The sequence below is a fragment of the Aspergillus pseudonomiae genome (assembly GCF_009193645.1).
Source record: "Aspergillus pseudonomiae strain CBS 119388 unplaced genomic scaffold BDV37scaffold_63, whole genome shotgun sequence".
NCBI lineage: Eukaryota > Fungi > Ascomycota > Eurotiomycetes > Eurotiales > Aspergillaceae > Aspergillus > Aspergillus pseudonomiae.
In genome coordinates this window covers 176,448-195,332 of record NW_022476055.1, presented here as the reverse complement: position 1 = coordinate 195,332, position 18,885 = coordinate 176,448, and the positions used below count along the sequence as shown (strand labels likewise).

General features: G+C 50.6%; 5 protein-coding genes across 5 annotated transcripts; 3 read left to right on the top strand and 2 right to left on the bottom strand.

The window, feature by feature from the left end:
- The first annotated feature begins 133 nt into the window (after nt 1-133).
- Nucleotides 134-3,409, top strand: bioDA (adenosylmethionine-8-amino-7-oxononanoate aminotransferase). The gene is made up of 5 exons (XM_032082680.1): nt 134-630; nt 707-806; nt 860-2,193; nt 2,248-2,846; nt 2,918-3,409. Exons 1-5 carry the CDS (start codon nt 443-445, stop codon nt 3,088-3,090), a joined length of 2,394 nt encoding a protein of 797 aa, XP_031938831.1. The 5' UTR covers nt 134-442; the 3' UTR covers nt 3,091-3,409.
- A 1,021-nt stretch (nt 3,410-4,430) lies between these two features.
- Nucleotides 4,431-6,387, top strand: BDV37DRAFT_180871 (biotin synthase). The gene is made up of 3 exons (XM_032079477.1): nt 4,431-4,793; nt 4,904-6,059; nt 6,150-6,387. The coding sequence occupies exons 1-2, from the start codon at nt 4,584-4,586 to the stop codon at nt 5,858-5,860; spliced, it is 1,167 nt and encodes a 388-aa protein (XP_031938830.1). The 5' UTR covers nt 4,431-4,583; the 3' UTR covers nt 5,861-6,059; nt 6,150-6,387.
- Nucleotides 6,388-6,710: 323 nt separating this feature from the next.
- Nucleotides 6,711-10,090, bottom strand: BDV37DRAFT_285661 (cation-translocating P-type ATPase; the record flags this gene model as incomplete). Its single annotated transcript, XM_032087775.1, has 4 exons — nt 6,711-7,361; nt 7,432-9,481; nt 9,534-9,799; nt 9,860-10,090. 4 exons carry the CDS (start codon nt 10,088-10,090, stop codon nt 6,711-6,713), a joined length of 3,198 nt encoding a protein of 1,065 aa, XP_031938829.1.
- A 922-nt stretch (nt 10,091-11,012) lies between these two features.
- BDV37DRAFT_285660 (RING finger protein) lies at nt 11,013-11,946 on the top strand (the record flags this gene model as incomplete). The annotated part of the gene is made up of 3 exons (XM_032087774.1): nt 11,013-11,098; nt 11,299-11,472; nt 11,625-11,946. 3 exons carry the CDS (start codon nt 11,013-11,015, stop codon nt 11,944-11,946), a joined length of 582 nt encoding a protein of 193 aa, XP_031938828.1.
- Nucleotides 11,947-13,756: 1,810 nt separating this feature from the next.
- On the bottom strand, nt 13,757-15,854 carry BDV37DRAFT_180635 (M20 family metallopeptidase). The gene is made up of 4 exons (XM_032079475.1): nt 15,614-15,854; nt 14,743-15,545; nt 14,548-14,687; nt 13,757-14,489 (listed from the first exon to the last, which is right to left on the bottom strand). Exons 1-4 carry the CDS (start codon nt 15,704-15,706, stop codon nt 14,272-14,274), a joined length of 1,254 nt encoding a protein of 417 aa, XP_031938827.1. The 5' UTR covers nt 15,707-15,854; the 3' UTR covers nt 13,757-14,271.
- Between the last annotated feature and the right edge of the window lie 3,031 nt (nt 15,855-18,885).

Below are 18,885 nucleotides of genomic sequence, written 5' to 3'. Positions count from 1 at the left end.
AAAAAAAAAAAAAAAAAAAAAAAAAAAAAAAAAAAAAAAAAAAAAAAAAAAAAAAAAAAAAAAAAAGGGAAAAGGAAAAGAAAAGAAAAGGAAAAGAAAAGAAAAGAAAAGGGAATGAATATCCACCAGACAGGCCGTTGAGGGCCAACCGGTTGGGGGGTCCGCAGCGGGCTGCCTGAATGCCTGGACAGAGTGGCTCCCAGGCTGCCTGAATACCTCGGGCCAATTCAACCAAGGTCGTTCTGGATCTCTTCCGCTTTCTCGTATCTCTGACTATGAAGTAGGCGGCTGTACTCCAAGTACACAGTACTATTTTTATTTTTCTGACTGTTATCATCGTTATTATTAATATTACTGACTCCTTCGCCTCCTCCTTCCCTCTTCTCTTATTCTCGATCATTCGATGTGTGCTTACTAGTACCATCGACCGGCTCTGACTGTGATGTCTCCAGTGGGAGCTGCCCTCTGGCGTTCCCTTCGCGCCCATCAGGTTTACGGCGCCAACACGGATGTGGGCAAAACAATTGTCTCGACCGTTCTCTGTAACGCGGTCCAGCGCCAAAAGTCCCAGGATCAGGCGGCCTTTCTCAAACCCGTCTCGACGGGGCCATTGGATGACGCAGATGACCGGTGCGTGGGCTGAATCCGTCTTGCCAACCCACTAGTTCATCGGTCTAGTTACACATATACTGATCCATGATCTTAGACATATCCAACGCCATGCTGCGGGTACGTTGACTAAATGTCTCTACCAATTCGACGAGCCCGTCAGTCCGCATATCGCGGCTCAGCAGAAGAAATTTACTGTGCGAAAACCATTCCCTCTGACATGAAGTGCCCAAACACTAATCCTCAGCAGGTCCCTCGCGATGATGATATCTTGGCTTCTGTCCACAAAACCCTCTCTGACTGGGCGGGCAGCGGTGTCAATTTTGCCCTGGTAGAAACGGCCGGTGGTGTCCATTCCCCCGGCCCCAATGGCAATTCCCAAGCAGACCTCTATCGCCCACTGCGGTTACCTATTGTCTTAGTCGCCGATTCCCGGTTAGGTGGTATCTCTTCGTCTATCTCGGCCTACGAGTCACTTTTGCTTCGAGGCTACGATATCCACTCGGTTTTACTGTTTCGCGATGAGTACTACAAGAACCACGAATACTTACGGAACTATTTCCAGAAAAAGTCTATTCCGCTCGTTCCATTGCCGTCGCCTCCTCCGAAGCCGTCAGTGCAAGATGTAGATTCCGTGGCGCGGGACGAGGAAGCCATGACAACCTACTATGGTCGTGTTGCACAGGAAACGGATGTGGCGAGCTTATTGGAACAGCTATCTGCTAAGAACGCGGAACGGATCGACCGGCTGGAATCGATGGCCAGTCGGGCACATGACACCATCTGGTATCCATTCACGCAGCATCATGGCATGGAGGCCAAGGACATCACACCGATTGACTCTGCATATGATGACTACTTTCAAACGTTCGTGGATTCGGACAAGTCCCACCATGAAAGCAAGCTGCGCGCAACATTTGACGGGTCTGCATCCTGGTGGACGCAAGGCTTGGGTCATGGCAACCCCAGTTTAGCTTTGTCGGCTGCATATGCCGCGGGACGGTACGGACATGTAATGTTTCCAGGAAATATACATGAGCCCGCTTTGTCGCTGGCAGAACTCTTGCTCGAGAGTATTGGCAACCCGCGCCTCCGGAAGGTGTTCTACACCGATAATGGAAGCACCGGCATGGAGGTCGCTGTGAAGATGGGTCTCCGGGCGGCATGCGACCGTTACGGATGGGATGCCAGCCAGGAGCAGATCAGTATCCTCGGTCTCAAGGGAAGCTACCATGGCGACACGATCGGCGTCATGGACTGCGCAGAGCCTTCCACTTTCAACAAGAAAGTCGAATGGTATCGCGGCCGAGGATACTGGTTCGATTTCCCGCAAGTGAAAATGTCCCAAGGAATGTGGAAGGTCGAGATTCCCGAGAACCTCCGGGAATCACTGGGCTCGGGCTTCGAGTTCTCGTCCCTGGATGACATCTTTGATATGGAGGAACGGCTGCAATCGGCCGCGGGAAAGCGCTACACGGAATATATTCGCAATACTATTCAGGATCTGGTTCAGCACGAAGGGATGAAGTTTGGTTCTCTTATCATGGAGCCCATTATTCTAGGCGCTGGCGGCATGCTGTTTTGGTCAGTATCGATATGTACGGTCATGTAAGATCCCTGACTAACGGGCTTGTTTAGTGACCCTCTCTTCCAACGGTGTCTCGTCGAGGTTGTCCGCGGCTATCCTGAGCTGTTTGGCGCAAGCGGGGCTAAATCTACCAAGGATCACCCCGTGGCCACCTCCTGGTCTGGTCTCCCGGTTATCTTCGACGAGGTGTTCACTGGCCTTTACCGTCTTGGCCGTAAATCCTCGGCCTCATTCCTCCAGGTCGACTCCGACATCGCGGTGAACGCGAAACTTCTGACGGGTGGTCTTCTTCCTCTATGTACTACGATGGCCAGTGATGAAATCTTCCAGGCATTTTCGAGTCCGGAAAAGAGCGACGCTTTACTCCATGGACACAGCTACACGGCACATGCTGTGGGCTGCCAGGTGGCAGTGGATTCGCTGCAGACCATGATGCGGATGGAAAACAGTGGGTCCTGGGATGGGTACCGCCAGGACTGGACAACCTTGTCCGATACCCCAGTGACCCTGGGCGCTCGGGACAGCTCTAATATCTGGAGTGTCTGGTCTCATGGCCTCGTCAGTGATCTATCCCATGCGCCATCGGTGGATGGCGTGTTCGCCATTGGAACGGTGCTCAGCATCTCACTTAAAGACGTGCAGGGAGGAGGTAAGTCACCCCTACTGTTCCCCGTTCAGCGCGTGCCGGACTAACATGTGATGTCTCCACCGCGCCAATAGGCTACACCTCGACAGCCGCCAGAGGTTTACAGCAGCGGTTATCGACGAGTGACGGAAAGTTTAATGTGCACTCGCGTGTTCTCGGAAACGTTCTGTACCTCATGTCCAGTGTGACTTCTCAACCGCAGGCGCTACGCTCCATTGAGGGGGTGCTACGAGAGGCCCTCCTGTAGTAACAAGGCCTGTGTAAATTACCGTACCTTGGATACATGGCCGCTAACATCCCTGACCAAAAGTCAAAGGGGAGATGAGGGAGGGGGAAAAAAAAGACCCTAAATGAGATTAACGAGTTATAGCGTTTTCAGCGAACCCAATGAACCCCCCGTACGGTTTACTTTCCGAGGGGAAATTGAATTTTTCTGAGCTTATTTGTGTACGGTTAGCATCGGGTACGGAGTACTAGGCATGCCCCAGGTGAGGTCATTCTACGACGGAAAAGTATTGAACACACTCCGACGACGTACCTGGAAAGCAGGAGAATGACTAGTGAAGGGATATGTATTAGAGTAGTATTTAGACCAATCCTCCTCAGTATTATTTGAGTAACTATTATCGATTGTTGGTAATGTCATGGCAACATGGCAGTGTTGGTAATTAATTCCAGTAACTCCGTCGTTAGTGATCGGAGGGTTGGAGTGCCTGGCTAATGGGCGATCATTTTAACCTTGGAACGAGAGTGTCATCATGCTCAATGGGCTTTCCCGGTGACTCAAACCAAGTTAACCTTCTCTATGTTTGGAATTCTCCTAATCTGTTCGAGTTTTCGTTCACCGACGGCCCGAGGGCCTTAATTGTGGCAGCCTGATTGGCCCGACTGGGGCACGTGACGGCTGGCAGGCCCCGATCGAGGTCACGGGAAAGGCATTCCGAAAGATGGAAAGGGATCCTCAGGCAGCAGTGCATCTTTCCTTTCTCCCGATGATGTGATAGTAGTACCTTCGTAACTCGTCCTGTTAACCATCGTGCTCCGGCTGGTGGGGATCCTCCCACCAATACGTAACTCGCCCGCTGGATCTGCGCGTTTAATCCACAGCCTCTGTCAACGATCCATTGACCCCTCAACAGTTGGTCATTCCAGAATCCCTCCTTGGCGGGAAAGCAAAAGTGGGCATGGTCTTCAACCTTCCCCTGATCAAGGAACCACCACCGCTGGGATTGAACACTGGTGGTGACGATGCTGATTCTTCAACCGTCTACCAAAAGATTGTTTGCCCATGGGTTGAACCCCTCGTTGGGGTCAACAATCACCCCACGAATCACAGAGGGACAGGGAACTCTCTGTTCCTGAGCCACAGCTTGATTTGCTTCAGGTGGTCGCTGACTGGGTGGACGATTAGACTTTCTCCCCACTGTGAGTAATAACAGAGAGTAACAATTAACTTCACAGCTAACAAACCAATTTACTCCGGAATAACAGGACGGAGTATAGCTCTGGCCCCCGGTGAGCACGATCTGACTCCAACCTAATCTACCCCTCTCATCCGCTTTTCGTCTGTTTGGTCCTTTCCCGAGGTTGTGGTCTTTTCTTCACCGTCGCTTGGCGTCATTGGCCTTAATTCTTCTTGGGAGCTGTCATGGTGCTTTTGTGTTCCCTCTAACCTAAGTACTGCCTTTCTTCCGCTCCCATTGGACTTACATCACTCCTCTACATTACCTTCCCATCACCATGTCACTATTCCCTCGGTCCGTGCCTCGGATCATCCTACGAAGGTCCTATGGCACCGTCCAGTCCTCCCCCAGTGCGGCTTCAATTGCCAGCAGAATCCCAGTAGCCCTGCAAGAGGCAACGGCCGCAACGGTGCCCCGGACCACATGGACCCGCGAAGAGGTCCAGCAGATCTATGAGACCCCGTTGAACCAGCTGACCTACGCTGCGGTATGTGCTTTCGTTTTCCAATCTACGTCGCTTGTTATACTGTTTACTTGTGACTGTTCTTTCCATATGATACCACGATCTTGGAAGCTCGTTGACTCATCCCGAACCAGGCTGCCATTCACCGTCGATTCCATGACCCGTCCGCCATTCAGATGTGTACCTTGATGAACATTAAGACCGGAGGATGTAGTGAGGATTGTTCCTACTGTGCTCAATCCTCGCGTCACAACACCGGCTTGAAAGCAACGAAGATGAGTCCCGTGGACGATGTGCTGAAAGCCGCCCGCATTGCCAAGGCGAATGGAAGTACCCGCTTCTGCATGGGTGCGGCCTGGCGCGACATGCGCGGTCGCAAGACAAGTCTCAAGAATGTCAAGCAGATGGTGTCGGGCGTCCGGGAGATGGGTATGGAGGTCTGTGTAACCCTGGGCATGATTGACGAGAACCAAGCCAAGGAGCTGAAGGATGCCGGCTTGACGGCCTACAACCACAACCTGGACACGTCCCGGGAGTTCTACCCCACCATCATCACCACCCGATCGTACGATGAGCGCTTGAAGACCCTCTCTCATGTCCGTGACGCGGGAATCAACGTTTGCTCCGGCGGTATCCTGGGCCTCGGCGAGGCGGACTCCGACCGGATCGGTCTCATCCACACGGTTTCCTCGCTCCCTTCCCACCCGGAATCCTTCCCCGTCAACGCGCTGGTCCCCATCCCGGGCACCCCTCTGGGTGAACGCAAAATGATCTCCTTTGACAAGCTTCTCCGGACAATCGCGACGGCCCGTATCGTTCTCCCCGCCACGATCGTCCGCTTGGCTGCGGGCCGCATCTCGCTGTCCGAGGAACAGCAAGTCCAGTGCTTCATGGCCGGTGCGAACGCTGTCTTTACCGGCGAGAAGATGTTGACGACCGATTGCAATGGCTGGGATGAGGATCGCGAGATGTTTGAGCGGTGGGGCTTCTACCCCATGAAGAGTTTCGAGAAGGACGCGGACGCCGCCGTCTCGCAGGATTCCGCTCCGTCGGAAAATGTATCCGCTGCGCCGGCCGCCGCGAGTTCGTAAATAGTTTTTGTTTTAACCCCTCCCACATCTGAGATTATCAAATCACTCTCTGCGCCCTCCTCGTATGAGTCAATCCTATGAGGCATTATTATGATCCAATAGAAATCGTTCAATCGACCACTATAGATGTCTGGCCCCCTCCACCCGTAGCATTGATTCGACCCCGGGCTCTGCCCATGTCTTGGAAATCCCTTGGCAGGTATCTATGATGCGCACAGCGCTGCAATTGCTCTGCTCTGTACTATCACCCAAACAATGGCGGTTGCCTAATAGCCATCACATGAGGCAGGTGCTGTGTTTTCCCCCCACCTCCCTGGCGTACTTAAGGGCCCTGTCCTTCCGCCCTCCGCCCTGTTCTACCTCACGACACGCCCTTCCGACTCGCTCGGAGCCTGATCAATAGGGCATCCTATGCTCTCTTCGTGGCTGGTGTTACCAGATCACGATTTTGCTCAGTGACTAACATGTATCTCGAAGCGGACTAACTAGCTACTGTCGCAGATGATGCTCATGGATTTCTATTTCACTTGATATACATCACGGAAGAGGACTAAGGCTCTTCTACGCCACTCACTGTCTACCAAAGGACATCCCGATTGAACAGAGAAAACAAAGTGGTATTTATCTATAAACTATATGCTCATTAAGTATGTGCACCCAACTCATGATCACGTCTCGCAGGGATAACATTAATCATTAACGCAAGGTGATCCTGTGATAACTTTGCGATGGTCTAGTTAGGCAGACCGACAAATGAAGCTAAATGCTGGAAAATCGAAAATGGGAATCTAAACGCGCGAAGATGGATGAACGGGGTCAAAATGTGCAATGAAGTCATAGCATCGTCTGTTTAAACAACAGACGTTTCGGTCTTCAGCATACTGGTTGCTTGGGTATCGGACCGGCTCATCGTGGTGTACCGGCTGAAGTCGTTGGGGAGTCTCGTGTCAACCTCGTCCTTGTGACGGTACGCCTGGCGTCGGAAAAAGATCCGCTTGCACCACTTCCACGCCTCGACACCAATGAAGAACAGGATCGCCTCCACGAACACCACTCCCCATTCCCAGGAGATGCCGGTGTGCTTGAACACCACGTGGTTGATCACAGGGATGTACAGAATCGGGAAGGTGGTGATGAATCCGATCATGATACCGGTGAAAAGGAACTTGTTGCGCCAGACATCAAACATCCACTGCGTAAAGTATCTCTTCGAATCAGGCTGCATCCGGAAGAAACTGCGTCGCATGTCAATCTGCTCCCACGCCAGGAAGAGCGCGAACCAGGTCATGCAAACGAATGTGGTTGCACGAGCACGGAACACCGTGTCACAGTTGCCATCATAGTGGTCGCTGCCGTTGTAGCCAGTGTTGCAGCCACTTCCGAGGTCGCCATCACCCCATCCATACATCACCAGGGAGAACGATGCCAGGCACAGTGCAGCCATCCAGACGCCATATACGAGAGTGTCCACAATAACTTCCCATGTGAAGATACCTTGTTTCTATTATACGTGTTAGCAAAGTGCACAAGACCATGAGTGAAGGAAAGAGGTAAAGAAAGGGGATACATACACTCTGGGGCGGGCGGTTCATGATATCAGGTGCCGCGATCTCCATTCCCAATCCCATGTCAGGGAGACCGGAGGTGATCATAATAATCCAGAGAATTTCGACGGGTGCAATGGGAAACACGGACTGTCCGTTGACATCCTTGAAGACCAGACCAATGAGCAGAGTGAGCGCGAGTCCAACGTTTTCAGCCAACAAATGCAGGACGAATTTCTGAATGTTGTCAAAGATACGACGGCCCTCTTCAATTCCATTGATGATAGAAGCGAAATTGTCATCCATCAGAACCAATTCGGAGGCATCCTTGGCCACATCAGAACCTGCCTGTCCCATGGCAATACCGACATCAGCCCGCTTGAGAGACGGTGAGTCGTTCACACCGTCACCCGTCATTGCCGCGTACTTCCCACGACGATGCAACGCATCAATCATGCGGACCTTGGTGTGAGGCGCGCAGCGAGCAATAACCAATGGTAGAGTGGGGAGATCATCAATCTCGTCCTCAGTCAATTTGTCAAACTGACTGGCTGTCATGACCATTGCATCCGCCACATCCTTTGCAACGCTGTCCATGTTTGCAGGAATGATACCGACCTGTGCTGCGATGGCACGCGCTGTACCTGGGTGGTCACCTGTCACCATGTGCACAGAAATTCCGGCGCGGTAACATTCTTCGATGGCCCCGGCAGTCTCGGGACGAGGGGGGTCATAAAGACCAATGAGTCCGCAAAAAGTGAGGTCTTGCTCAACTTCATCTCTTGGGGGCACTTCTTCTCCGTCGGTGGGGGTCTTCTTCTCCCGGCAAGCAAGGCAAAGCACTCGGAGGCCTTCCTTGGCCAGAGCTTCCATGTTCTGCAGGATCTCTTCTTTCATGCTTGCCTCCAGAGGCACGGGGCTAGAACCAGCGGTCCAAATGACTGATGTGCAAGAGTCGACCACACGTTCGACGGCACCTTTGGTGAAAACCATCTCGCGGTCACCTTGGGCGAAAATCACCGACATTTTCTTCACGGTTGAATCGAAAGGATACTCAGCCTTCTGAGTCCAAACCGGCTTGTCGCCCTTGGTCCAACGATCACGGCCCCAGTTGAAACGAGACGCGAACACCTGGATAGCGATATCTGTGGGTTCACCACGTGCCTGCCATTCATCATTCTCCGACTTGTGAACATGAGCGAGATTGGCCATTGCCGCGACATTAAGATAGTCTTGCAGCACCTGGTTATCCTTCAGTAGATCTTGAGGGTCCCGAGGCTCTCCTTGGGTATCACGTTGGAGCTCAACCGGGGGTTGAGGTAGCAGGCTCAAGTCTCCTTCTTGGGGGTTTAAGGGATCGCTAGAGGATCCCACGGAGTATGTACCCAGTGATGGGAGCCAAGCCCTTTTGGCAACCATGCGGCCCTGAGTAAGCGTTCCGGTTTTGTCTGAGCAAATGTTAGTCACAGCGCCGAGAGCTTCCAAGGAGTCAAGCTTTCGGACAATGACATTTCTTTGTACCATCTGCTTGGTGCCTACCGCCATAGTAATAGTCAAGACCACCACTAGACAAGCAGGAATCATAGCAAGGCCAGTTGCCACAGCGTAGATGATGACTTCCTTGTCATTCCGCATCTCATTTGCCCCCATGACCACGATCGCGAAAACCACGGCAATTGCGAAGAGCAGCAAGGCCAACTTAGAAAGCTTTCTTTGTAAAGGGGTGCCGACGTTGATACCCAAGAAGCGACCGACGGCATCGGTGCAGGTCAGGGTCCAGGCTTCCACGTACCAGCGCTTCTTGGTCTCGCCCTGAGGGCCGCGCTTGACGGGCCGTCTCTTGGAATCCCCAGCGCGGAGGGCGGCCGCGATCGCACCAATTTCTGTCTTCATTCCGGTTCCAACCACAACACCGCGGGCGCGACCCCGGGTCACGGTGGACGAACTATAAGCAATATTCAGGCGATCTCCCGGTCCGGTATCCGGGTCGAACACAGAGTCAACCTCCTTTTGTACCGGCAAGGATTCACCAGTTAACAGCGCTTCATCGGTTTCGAAATTCATGGCATCAACGAGCCTACAGACGCTATTAGCTGGGAGATTTGCCATATTTCTCGCTGGTTACATACCTCAGGTCCGCGGGGACTGTGTCACCCACTTTCAGCTCGACCATATCTCCAGGGACAATCTCGATGGCCGGGATGGTATTGGTTTTGCCGTCGCGAGTCACCACACCAGTTGGGGAACTCAAGGAGCGCAGGGAATCCATGGTCTTTTCCGCTGCATAGTCTTGGTACACACCTACGATGATGTTGAGCGCGATGACGGCACTGATAACACCACCTTCGATCCACGATTGAATACCGAAACTAACCGCCATGGCAATGATGAGAACCTAATTGTTGTCCTGAATTAATCCCTTGTCCCCAAGCATGTGTATAAAAGATCCACGTACCAGCATCATTGCATTGGCAATCTGTCGAATGACAATCTTAATGAGGGAGACCCCTTCTCCGCCTTCCAGCTGATTGGGGCCATACTGACTGAGACGGTTCTTGGCGTCCGCCGTGGTGAGGCCTTCCTCCGAGTTCACTGAGAGCTCTTGGAGGATGGCTGTGTAGGAGAGGGCATGGGCAGGTTGTGATAACGGCTGAGCCGTATCAGTCTTCTTCTCGTCGTGAGACATGGTGTTGGGTGTGTCAATGTGTAGTTGTGGTTGTGTTAATGGGTTTAGGGAAGAGTTGTGTGACGTGATAGAATCTAATAGTGGGGCTTGTCCTTAGGGAGGCTCCATATAGATTGTATCCTCCAGGCAATGCGAGTCCATACACCTACACCAGGTAGAGATACACCTTGAAAGAGGGAGCGATGGATCGGGGAGGAGTTGAGGAGGAGATTTAACCTTTTCCTTCTTTTCCATTTGGGATGAGGCGGGGGAATTGTCGGGTTTATATGTTGTTGATGGAGAATGACGCGAACAAAGGTTCATCGCTTGGCATGGATGCCCTTGGAGAATTGTAAACTGGCGAGAAGAAAGCCAAGCGCCAATGAGGATTAAAGCAGCGCGCGGGTCTTGGCGCATAACCTTGGGTTTGGAGGCAAATGCTGGTTGGACTATGACGCATTCGACCAATGCCGTCGCCACGTGAGCGTCGCTTAATGCTGGGCAGAGGCAAATGACTGGCCAGACCCTCGCCGACCCAGCGGAATGCCAAGCGAGTTCCGGGGCGCGGGAGACTTGGCGCCTCTTGGGTTATTTCCCGCCTCGGCTTCTCTGCACGCTTGGTCGGTCTTGGCCAGACGCAACTGGGAGGGGGTCTGAGAGCGAGTCGCCGCTTGAAATGCCCTCCCCATCGCTCTTCGAATTGCCCAAAAATAATCCTACCTCGTTCTCTCTGACTGGTTACTCACCCCCCCCCCACCCCACTACTCTTACTCGAGTCTTATCGTGCTGACCGGCCCTATGCGACTCCCGGCGCCGGTGTTTGAGCCGACCTATCCGATCCTCCGCGTCTGATACATCTTATTGGATCTGTCGCCAGTGAGTTACGCCTGGCGGTCGTTCTCGTATCGACACGAGACATCACCACCGTCGTGTCGCTCGTGCTATGGCGGATGATCCGCCCGGCGCTGGAATCGCTGGTGTCGTGGTCGGAGCGGTGCTGCTCTTTGGCGCCATTAGCTTGGTTCCTATGTGAGTTCATTCGTCGAATCTATGATCCCCGCTGCAGAAGAGAATCTTCCATGCATTTCGATTGGGACTGGTCATCTACCGGTGTTGGCGGTTGGGTCTCTTCGCAGCCTCTACTCTTCATATCTCGACCCAGAGATATCCAAGTTTTTTTTTTACCTCTCCCTGCCAAGTCCCAGCACACGGTTGACCACCCAAGACAGACTGATTATGTGGCATCACCGACGACGAGCGGCGGCGCGAAGAGCCAGTGAAGTGCGCCTGCTTCAGGTCAATGGGTGCATGCGACAGGTGACGGTGGAACGATGGCTGGAAGAGTTGGCCCGATCTGAAAACGGGGAACCACAGCACCAGCGACACTACGCTCAGGAAACCTGGTAAGGTTGCGCATCCCACTGTTGGAGCACGCCGGGGCTCTTGGCCCTGGAGATGCGGGGACAGGGCTGACACTAGTGGCCTTGGCCGTTATCATCCGGCCCCGTTTCATCTGTTTTCACGTTCTCTGATTTGTTTCTCTGCTTTCTTCCAGTTCCATCTGCCTTTCGACGCTCGTCGTGCCGTCGTCTTCGCAAGACACGCTACCGTCTTCTCCAGAACCCGCCTGCATCCTTCCTCCTTCTCGCTCGACCACCGCTCTCCACCGGCACGACACGCTGACCCCTGACGCTGACCCTCCCCTGCTCGAATCAGATCGGACGCGGTACCGGTACCGCGACGGCGATCGCAGCGTCCTCGTTCTCAACCAGTGTAACCACGCTTTCCACGCCTCCTGTCTTGCGTCATGGTTCGCCTATGGCCGCTACAAGTGCCCCATCTGTCAGACGGAGTACTCCCCCACCGACCCCGGGTAAATTCTCTCTCTTTCTCCTCAGACTCTTACTGCTGATCTTCCCGATGGGATTGCGACATGGCTGGTTCCATGGCTTGCTTGGCGCCTTATTCGGGTCTTGGTTTTTTTTTCCTTTTTCCGATACGGTCTGATCTATCTTTCTATCTGATCTCATCGGGTGTGTAATGACCCTGTTTTGGGAAGTCCATGTATGTATGTGCTGGTCCAGTGATGTAAATGATGTATGGTTTAGGACAAATTGGCCAATGATTCTTCTCTTCTTTTTTATTTTATTTTTTTATAAAAAAAAAAAAAAAGAAATTGTAAGCGCAATGACCATCGAATATGTATAGTATATACCCACCTTGACCCCACGGTCACCAGACACACCAGACGCATAAGATTAATCCCCCCAGGAACCCCATAATCGGAGACATACAGATACCTCATGTCAGAACCATGTCCATCGTAAACCTTGCTAACACCCTAAACTCAAAAGCAAGCCTAGACCCATGGATCAGAAAGTCAAACAGGTCAGAGACCATCTGGGTGTTCAAGCTTTGCATCGGATGGAATTATTCCATTCTGGGATGTTTGTTTTACCATGGATGTTAGGGTTTATCTACAGCGTGAGTCTTGTGGATACAGTATGGAATCTGGTTAGAACACTAAATCTTTTATATCAATGTAATCTAACCCAGAGATTAGAACGCGTAGATCTTACTAAAATAGTAAAGCAGTCCTACGATAATAAAAATCAAAAAGGCAAGAAACCCGAATGAAAATCACCTTCCACTCCACTTCCCTAGATCAGCCCCAGCATAACTCCATAATACTAAATAAAAATCCATGAATAACTAAAATGATTAAATTAAACTAACTGGAAGTGTTTACGAGTCGCGTGTAGCGCCAAGCCTGGCTCCCCCATCTCATGTCTGGTTCCCCTCCAGCCTTATCCTATGACAATTTCTGAATCTACTGATATGCATCGCCCGATGAGGGGTTGTTTGGCCCCGCCAAGACTGGCGGTCTTCTGGGCTAGTTCTGGAAGGATTCTGGAAGGTTCCCTTTTCGGCTGTGTTGGTACTTTGGTGTCTTTACTTTTGGGTACTTTGTGTTTATTTGTTCCTAGTGGTGGTGGTGGTTGATCTACCCGGATATTCCCGAATACGTTGATAAGAGAGTGCATGTCTGACTTGCGTGTTTAGACTGGATCAGTGTCCTCGTGTATCATTCTGGCTATCTAGATAGATGTCGTCCGGATGCGGCGGATGTACTAAATATCATCGTCCCTATTCTGGTAAAGCCTTATCCCGTATTAGCCGGGGTTATCTTATCTTTGCGAGTCGGATCGGCTGGATCGGGCCTCCTTCCAGCAATTCCGGGGACAGCTCACATTTGACATCGTGGGCTAGAATTAGATAGATTCCCCCAGGATAACCCCGTTCGCAGATCATGAACGGGACTACGTGGCTTCGGTGATCGATGGATCTTCCCCGACAGTACATATATACTACACGAACTATCTACTTTATATAACTCATTTCCCATTTAGGTTCTATATGATGGATACATATGAAAATCGGGAAATGTCGGAATCGACAAAACAGCCGCGAAGACATCCAGACCGTATCCATCGGACCTGTCATCGGAGAATATTTATCGGTTGGTGGAGCACGCCTGCATGGCATGAACGGGCTCGTGGTGTCCAGGTATTGGCTCTTGGTTCTCGACTGCTCTTTTACTGCTTCTGGGGGGGTTGGTGATACCGTGAGTAGGGTTGGAATTTGAGATATTGGGGGGTTGGGGTTGGTTTGTGGTGGATTGGTAGGATTAGGGTTTGTTTCTGGTCATGAGTTGAAAGAAGTAATAGATTTTGAACTACTATCCTGATATTTTCACTCTTTTGATTGTAGTCTTACGACGCACTTGTGAATTCTGGCTCCGATCTATGTCTTTTTGAATAGAGTGTGATATCCGAGTTGAGTATTGTTGGAGATGGCTTCTCAGACTTATACCACTTTCCTCAAAAACGGGATGAATATGGCCATGTCGTAGAACTTCTTATGGCGCTGTGCCTCTCTGTATCTACCAACACTTTCCCACGTATCAAGAACATCGTCCAATTGAGAACGCTGCCGAAATCAATGATGAATCTGTCGTGGCTTATTTAGGTTGCTGTTTTCACCTCAAATAGCGCAAGTCTGACTTTTGCGCAATCAGCTATTGCTGTTGTCTCTCCTTCTAATGAATACACCGTTATCATGTTATTATTTACTGAGAAGAAGACGCTGGGAATGTGATATTACCGCTAAATCATTACGTTACTCATATCCACAGACCAAACTTATTCATCTTTCTCAAAGTCCTTCCTCACTTGCTCGGCAACTTTATCATCCACCAAAATCTGGCATGCAACAACAGCCATACCAGCGGCACAGGCAAGACTACGCTTATACCCCTCCGGCGATCCAGCACCATTCGTAAACTGCGGTGTATGATTCACTCCCTCGGCGGGGATGGTGAACATTCCATGAAAGCCGGGCACGGCATAGGTAACATTCCCTGCACGACAATGTCAGTACTGATCCCTAAAGCCGAATCAAGCCATTGCAATACGAACCCATATCTGTCGACGCCCCAGCCAGTACTCCCTTCTTCCCCGAGTTATCAAAAACTGTATGGTGCCCCATTGCGCGCATGGCAGTAACGTAATTCTCACAGATAGGCGTATTGGTCTTCAGATCCGCGTACGAGATGCCCCTAGTTCCAGTTAATGATGTCCTTCCGGAGCAGTATCACGAATATCATAGCATACCAATCAAACTCCACCTTGCATCCGGTGGCAGTCGCCGCAGCCTCGAAGCACTTGACCACCTTTTCGGTCAACGGCTTCAGGGTCTTGAGACTGGGTGACCGGATATAATAGTCCACGGACGCCGACATGGGAATCACATTCGGGCGTTCTCCGCCGTGCGCAATGACCCCATGGATCCTCTGCGTCGGTAGGATCTGCTGTCGCAGCAGAGAGATATTGACGTACGCCGCCACCACCGCATCCAGCGCATTTACGCCCTCCCACGGCGCAGCAGCCGCATGCGCCGGCTTGCCAGTAAATGTCACCGTGACCTTGTCGTTCGCGAGAAACCCACCCGGCAGCACCGTCGCCACGCTCAGCAGCTCCGGGTCATCCGGGGCCATCGGCATGGGATGCACCATCAGACAAGCGTCCACGTCCTCGTACGCCCCATTCTCTAGCATTTTCACCTTCCCCCCGCCGGATTCTTCCGCCGGCGTGCCCAGCAGCCGCACCGTGTACCCCGGCCCATCGGGGTACTGCGCCTTCAGGGCCTCGCAGGTCGCGATGAACGCGGCGATCGAGCTGGTCGCGATGAGGTTGTGGCCACACGCGTGTCCGATCCCCGGGAGGGCGTCGTATTCGGCGTTGAAGGCGACGACGCGGCCGCCACTGCCGTACGTGTATGAGATTTCCAGGGCGGTTTCGAGTCCATAGGCGCTGCGACGCACTTGGTAGCCTTCTGATTTGAGGTTTTCGAATAGTGCGCAGATGTGGTCGTGGGCTTTGTATTCTTCGTAGCCTAGTTCGGGGTTTGACCAGATCTGTATACGGTCAGAATGCTGCCGATAAGTAGTAGTAAGATTAATAGAGTAGAATCGAAGCTACTAACTTGATGATTGATACTCTTCAACTCAGCATCATATTTCTCAAGCGCTGCCTGAACGCCATCAATCAAGCGATACTGATACTCTTGAACGTGCATTATGTCTCGACAATAGTTGTACTCAGTTGGAGCGCAAGTTGCAACACGAGGGAACTAGGTGTCTTCAGGTATCTTATATAATTTCCCCGTCTCCACTTGCATGATGAAGCCAACCTTCTGGCAGTTCCAGAGCCATTGCTCGGCAATGCTTCGCTTGTCAAGACCAATCATGTCGTGTTCCAACGAATCCTGCATCTCTTATCGCGGGCAAATTCCATCGTCTCGCTCCAGCGATAGGACGGATCGTCGTTTTCTGACCCACCCGCAACTTCCCCCGCTATTTCTCCTCATGGTGGTTATTTGGGGTCGAATCGCCAGCCGAGGCGATGGTTTGTATTGGGTAAGAGTAGGGTGTTCGGTCGGGTTTTTCTTTTTCTTTTTCTTTTTCTTTTTTTTTTTTTTTTTTGTGGTGGTTGTTTTATAATTGTTTGTTTGTTGGAGGTGAGTAGATGTATATTTAGAGTTGGCATTGAGCTTAACAGTACAACATAAGAGGAAAACCCAGAAGACAACAACCCTTGGATCTAAAGACTATCTTCATGATACAGTACTATCTTAGTATGAAAATACTATATTCTACCCCCAAAAGAAGCGATCTAGGGAGGTATTCTCACAGAAGTTAGCCTTGAGTAACCGAACAGCCCCAAGATCAACCAGTACAACAGGCATAATCAGACAAATATAGTAATCATACACACACTGCACTTAAGCCTTGCAGCAGAATCATTTCGGCGAGTGAATATGTATCATCATGGTACTCCTGCGAACGTATCCAAAGTCCAAAGAAAAGAAGATCTTACCTTGACATGTACAGCTGGTTGAGACTATCACTGGGTATGAGATGAGATGTTCGAGGAACTGGTCAAGGAACTGTTCGAGGAAGACTTCGCCTATTTATTACCAGAAGTGTCAGTCCTCTTTAGGACTAAGTGGAGATACATTCGTTGAGTGGTGTTGAGTCAGACTGAGTCGGATACGAACTGCGTCATCTATTTGGACGCTTTTAAGGTATATTGACTAATCATTAATCGGATAGTGGGTATATGGGGTCGTGTTGTAAGAGTTTGGTGTCTTAAGTAGAGTGTATACATCAACACCAGGTAGAGGGTACGATCGAGATTGGTTTGTAGTCTGGATCTCTATATTGCTAATTGAGTAGTTATGATTGTATGGATTGACTCTATTTGACTTATAGATACTTTGTGCTAGATCTGGAGGGTTACTATAGGAGGTGTATTGTAGATATGAATGGGAATTCTACCAAAGAGCTGGAGTATCTCTAACCCCGATGTCTAGTTGGATAGAACTAAAAGATCGCTGGCCCATTACCCTAAATATGTCGATCATACTCCTTATATAGTTAATAACAATCACTGGCGTATCTCTTTAACCCCCAATAGTCGAGTTGGATATAGCGTTAGGCCGCAATGGAAATCCATGTAACCAAAAGCTGGCTATTCCGGCCCGGGGACTAGATAATCTTTCTTTTTTTTTTACTTTGCCCTGAACCTCTCGATTAAATTAAACATTTTAGTACGTCTAACCAATAGCCCCTTTACATAGAATGTCTAACAGGGCCTTAGTGTTGCTCGCACGAGACAAATATAGGAGATTACATATTAGATAGGGCTATTATTGTTTCGTCTTTCTTTTCATTACTATTAATTAACCATAATACTATATCATCCTGTTCCTGGATTGGTTTTAGCATACCGCCGGTTCCACTTTGAAGTAAACGGTTTGACTCACTTGACTCACATATACGAACTCCGAGTCATACTATATCGGCAGTGGGGAGCTCGTATACACTTTTCTCTAGACGTCTTGGTTGCCCCACTGACCGTTCCACGCAGGTCTGCATATTTACTTATGAACTGACAAGCTTAAATGGACTTTCTCCTGACCAGCATAGCTAGCTTTAAGTTGATATAAGCAGATGGCCCTATCGTCCGTACCCAACGACTATATGCACGAGATGAATCAGTCGCACAACGAACTACCAGCTTGTGGTCCAGGGTTGAAAACACCGTGGATCTTCAGTGTTCTTCCCGTATTTCAGGCATGTCAAATTTGATTTCCGTGTCTAAAATCTACTGTATCGCTACCATAGCTCATAATTGCTTTCCATGGTACATGAACTAAAAGTAATAGAATAGTGTATCAGTGGTAGAACCAAGAGACTTCGTAAAAACTAAGTGTGTTAGCACCAAGGTTCGTTAGTTTACTGTTCCTCCCTTGAGACCAAATCAAGTATCCATCCTGCACCAGTGTCAACCCTAGGAACTCTATGTATCCATAGGAATCACAAATGCTTAGCCAATGGGAATGCCAGATCAGCCCAACATAGAGACGTCATCTGCCTAGGTATGTGATATCCCCAGCTCGGTCCTGTACCTCCGTTGATGATGAGAGGCTGCTTGGAACCCACGGGATCATACCCGGGTAACACGACATTAGTCTTGTGTCAAGTCAATGACCAGCCTGTCACACAGGAGGCGTATACTATCGATTGAGGTTGGGCATCGGCCTCATATACCAGGATGCGGCTATGCAGCCCCATAGAGTGAGCTTTTGTTACGAGGGACGATCATGGTGATGGCCAACCATCTTTCGCTAAATCGCTATCATCCTTGGAGATATTAGACTCTAACGAAGAGAACGCAACTACTGCTTCGCGTTATCTACATGGCCCTGGGGATGGAATCAAGTATCTGGCAGCTAGATTACGCAAGGGATGCTGGGGCTACGGGATGTATTAGCAGAGTTGATTTGTCCAGTCATACAGTAGCGGTATGTTAGGGTAAGTACCTTGTCAAGGACAGTCTACATGCATGCAGTTTTATGCCTTCACTCGATTCAGGCCCGATGGGCGTGCCCTAGTTGGAATCTCAACCTCACACACCCAACCCACCTGTTCTACGGATACCGGCAGCGTGAGGGCGTGCGATGCAGGCAAACACGCTCCCAACTAGGCCAAAAGGTCTGATGATTCTGAATCGCACCTATACAGTATACCGCCGTTACATGTTCTCAGAGAGCAGGATGATACCGACGTGAAATCAAGGAAAAGGAGTTCATATGGAGAATTATCCCTGCTTGATCGGGCAGCATACCGCTAACAACTTGTCAAAAAGCTCCTGCTGCAAGGCATCTGCACTGCCAACTGGCCCCTAGCCAAT

Excerpts from the sequence above, each read along its gene's own strand:
- bioDA (XM_032082680.1), top strand. The coding sequence starts at position 443 with ATGTCTCCAGTGGGAGCTGCCCTCTGGCGTTCCCTTCGCGCCCATCAG. Across the intron at positions 807-859 it reads CTCAGCAGAAGAAATTTACT|GTCCCTCGCGATGATGATAT; the intron begins GTGCGAAAACCA and ends AATCCTCAGCAG. Across the intron at positions 2,847-2,917 it reads TAAAGACGTGCAGGGAGGAG|GCTACACCTCGACAGCCGCC; the intron begins GTAAGTCACCCC and ends CCGCGCCAATAG.
- BDV37DRAFT_180871 (XM_032079477.1), top strand. The coding sequence starts at position 4,584 with ATGTCACTATTCCCTCGGTCCGTGCCTCGGATCATCCTACGAAGGTCC. Across the intron at positions 4,794-4,903 it reads ACCAGCTGACCTACGCTGCG|GCTGCCATTCACCGTCGATT; the intron begins GTATGTGCTTTC and ends ATCCCGAACCAG.
- BDV37DRAFT_180635 (XM_032079475.1), bottom strand. The coding sequence starts at position 15,706 with ATGCACGTTCAAGAGTATCAGTATCGCTTGATTGATGGCGTTCAGGCA. Across the intron at positions 15,546-15,613 it reads TGAAGAGTATCAATCATCAA|ATCTGGTCAAACCCCGAACT; the intron begins GTTAGTAGCTTC and ends GACCGTATACAG. Across the intron at positions 14,688-14,742 it reads TGCAAGGTGGAGTTTGATTG|GGGCATCTCGTACGCGGATC; the intron begins GTATGCTATGAT and ends AACTGGAACTAG.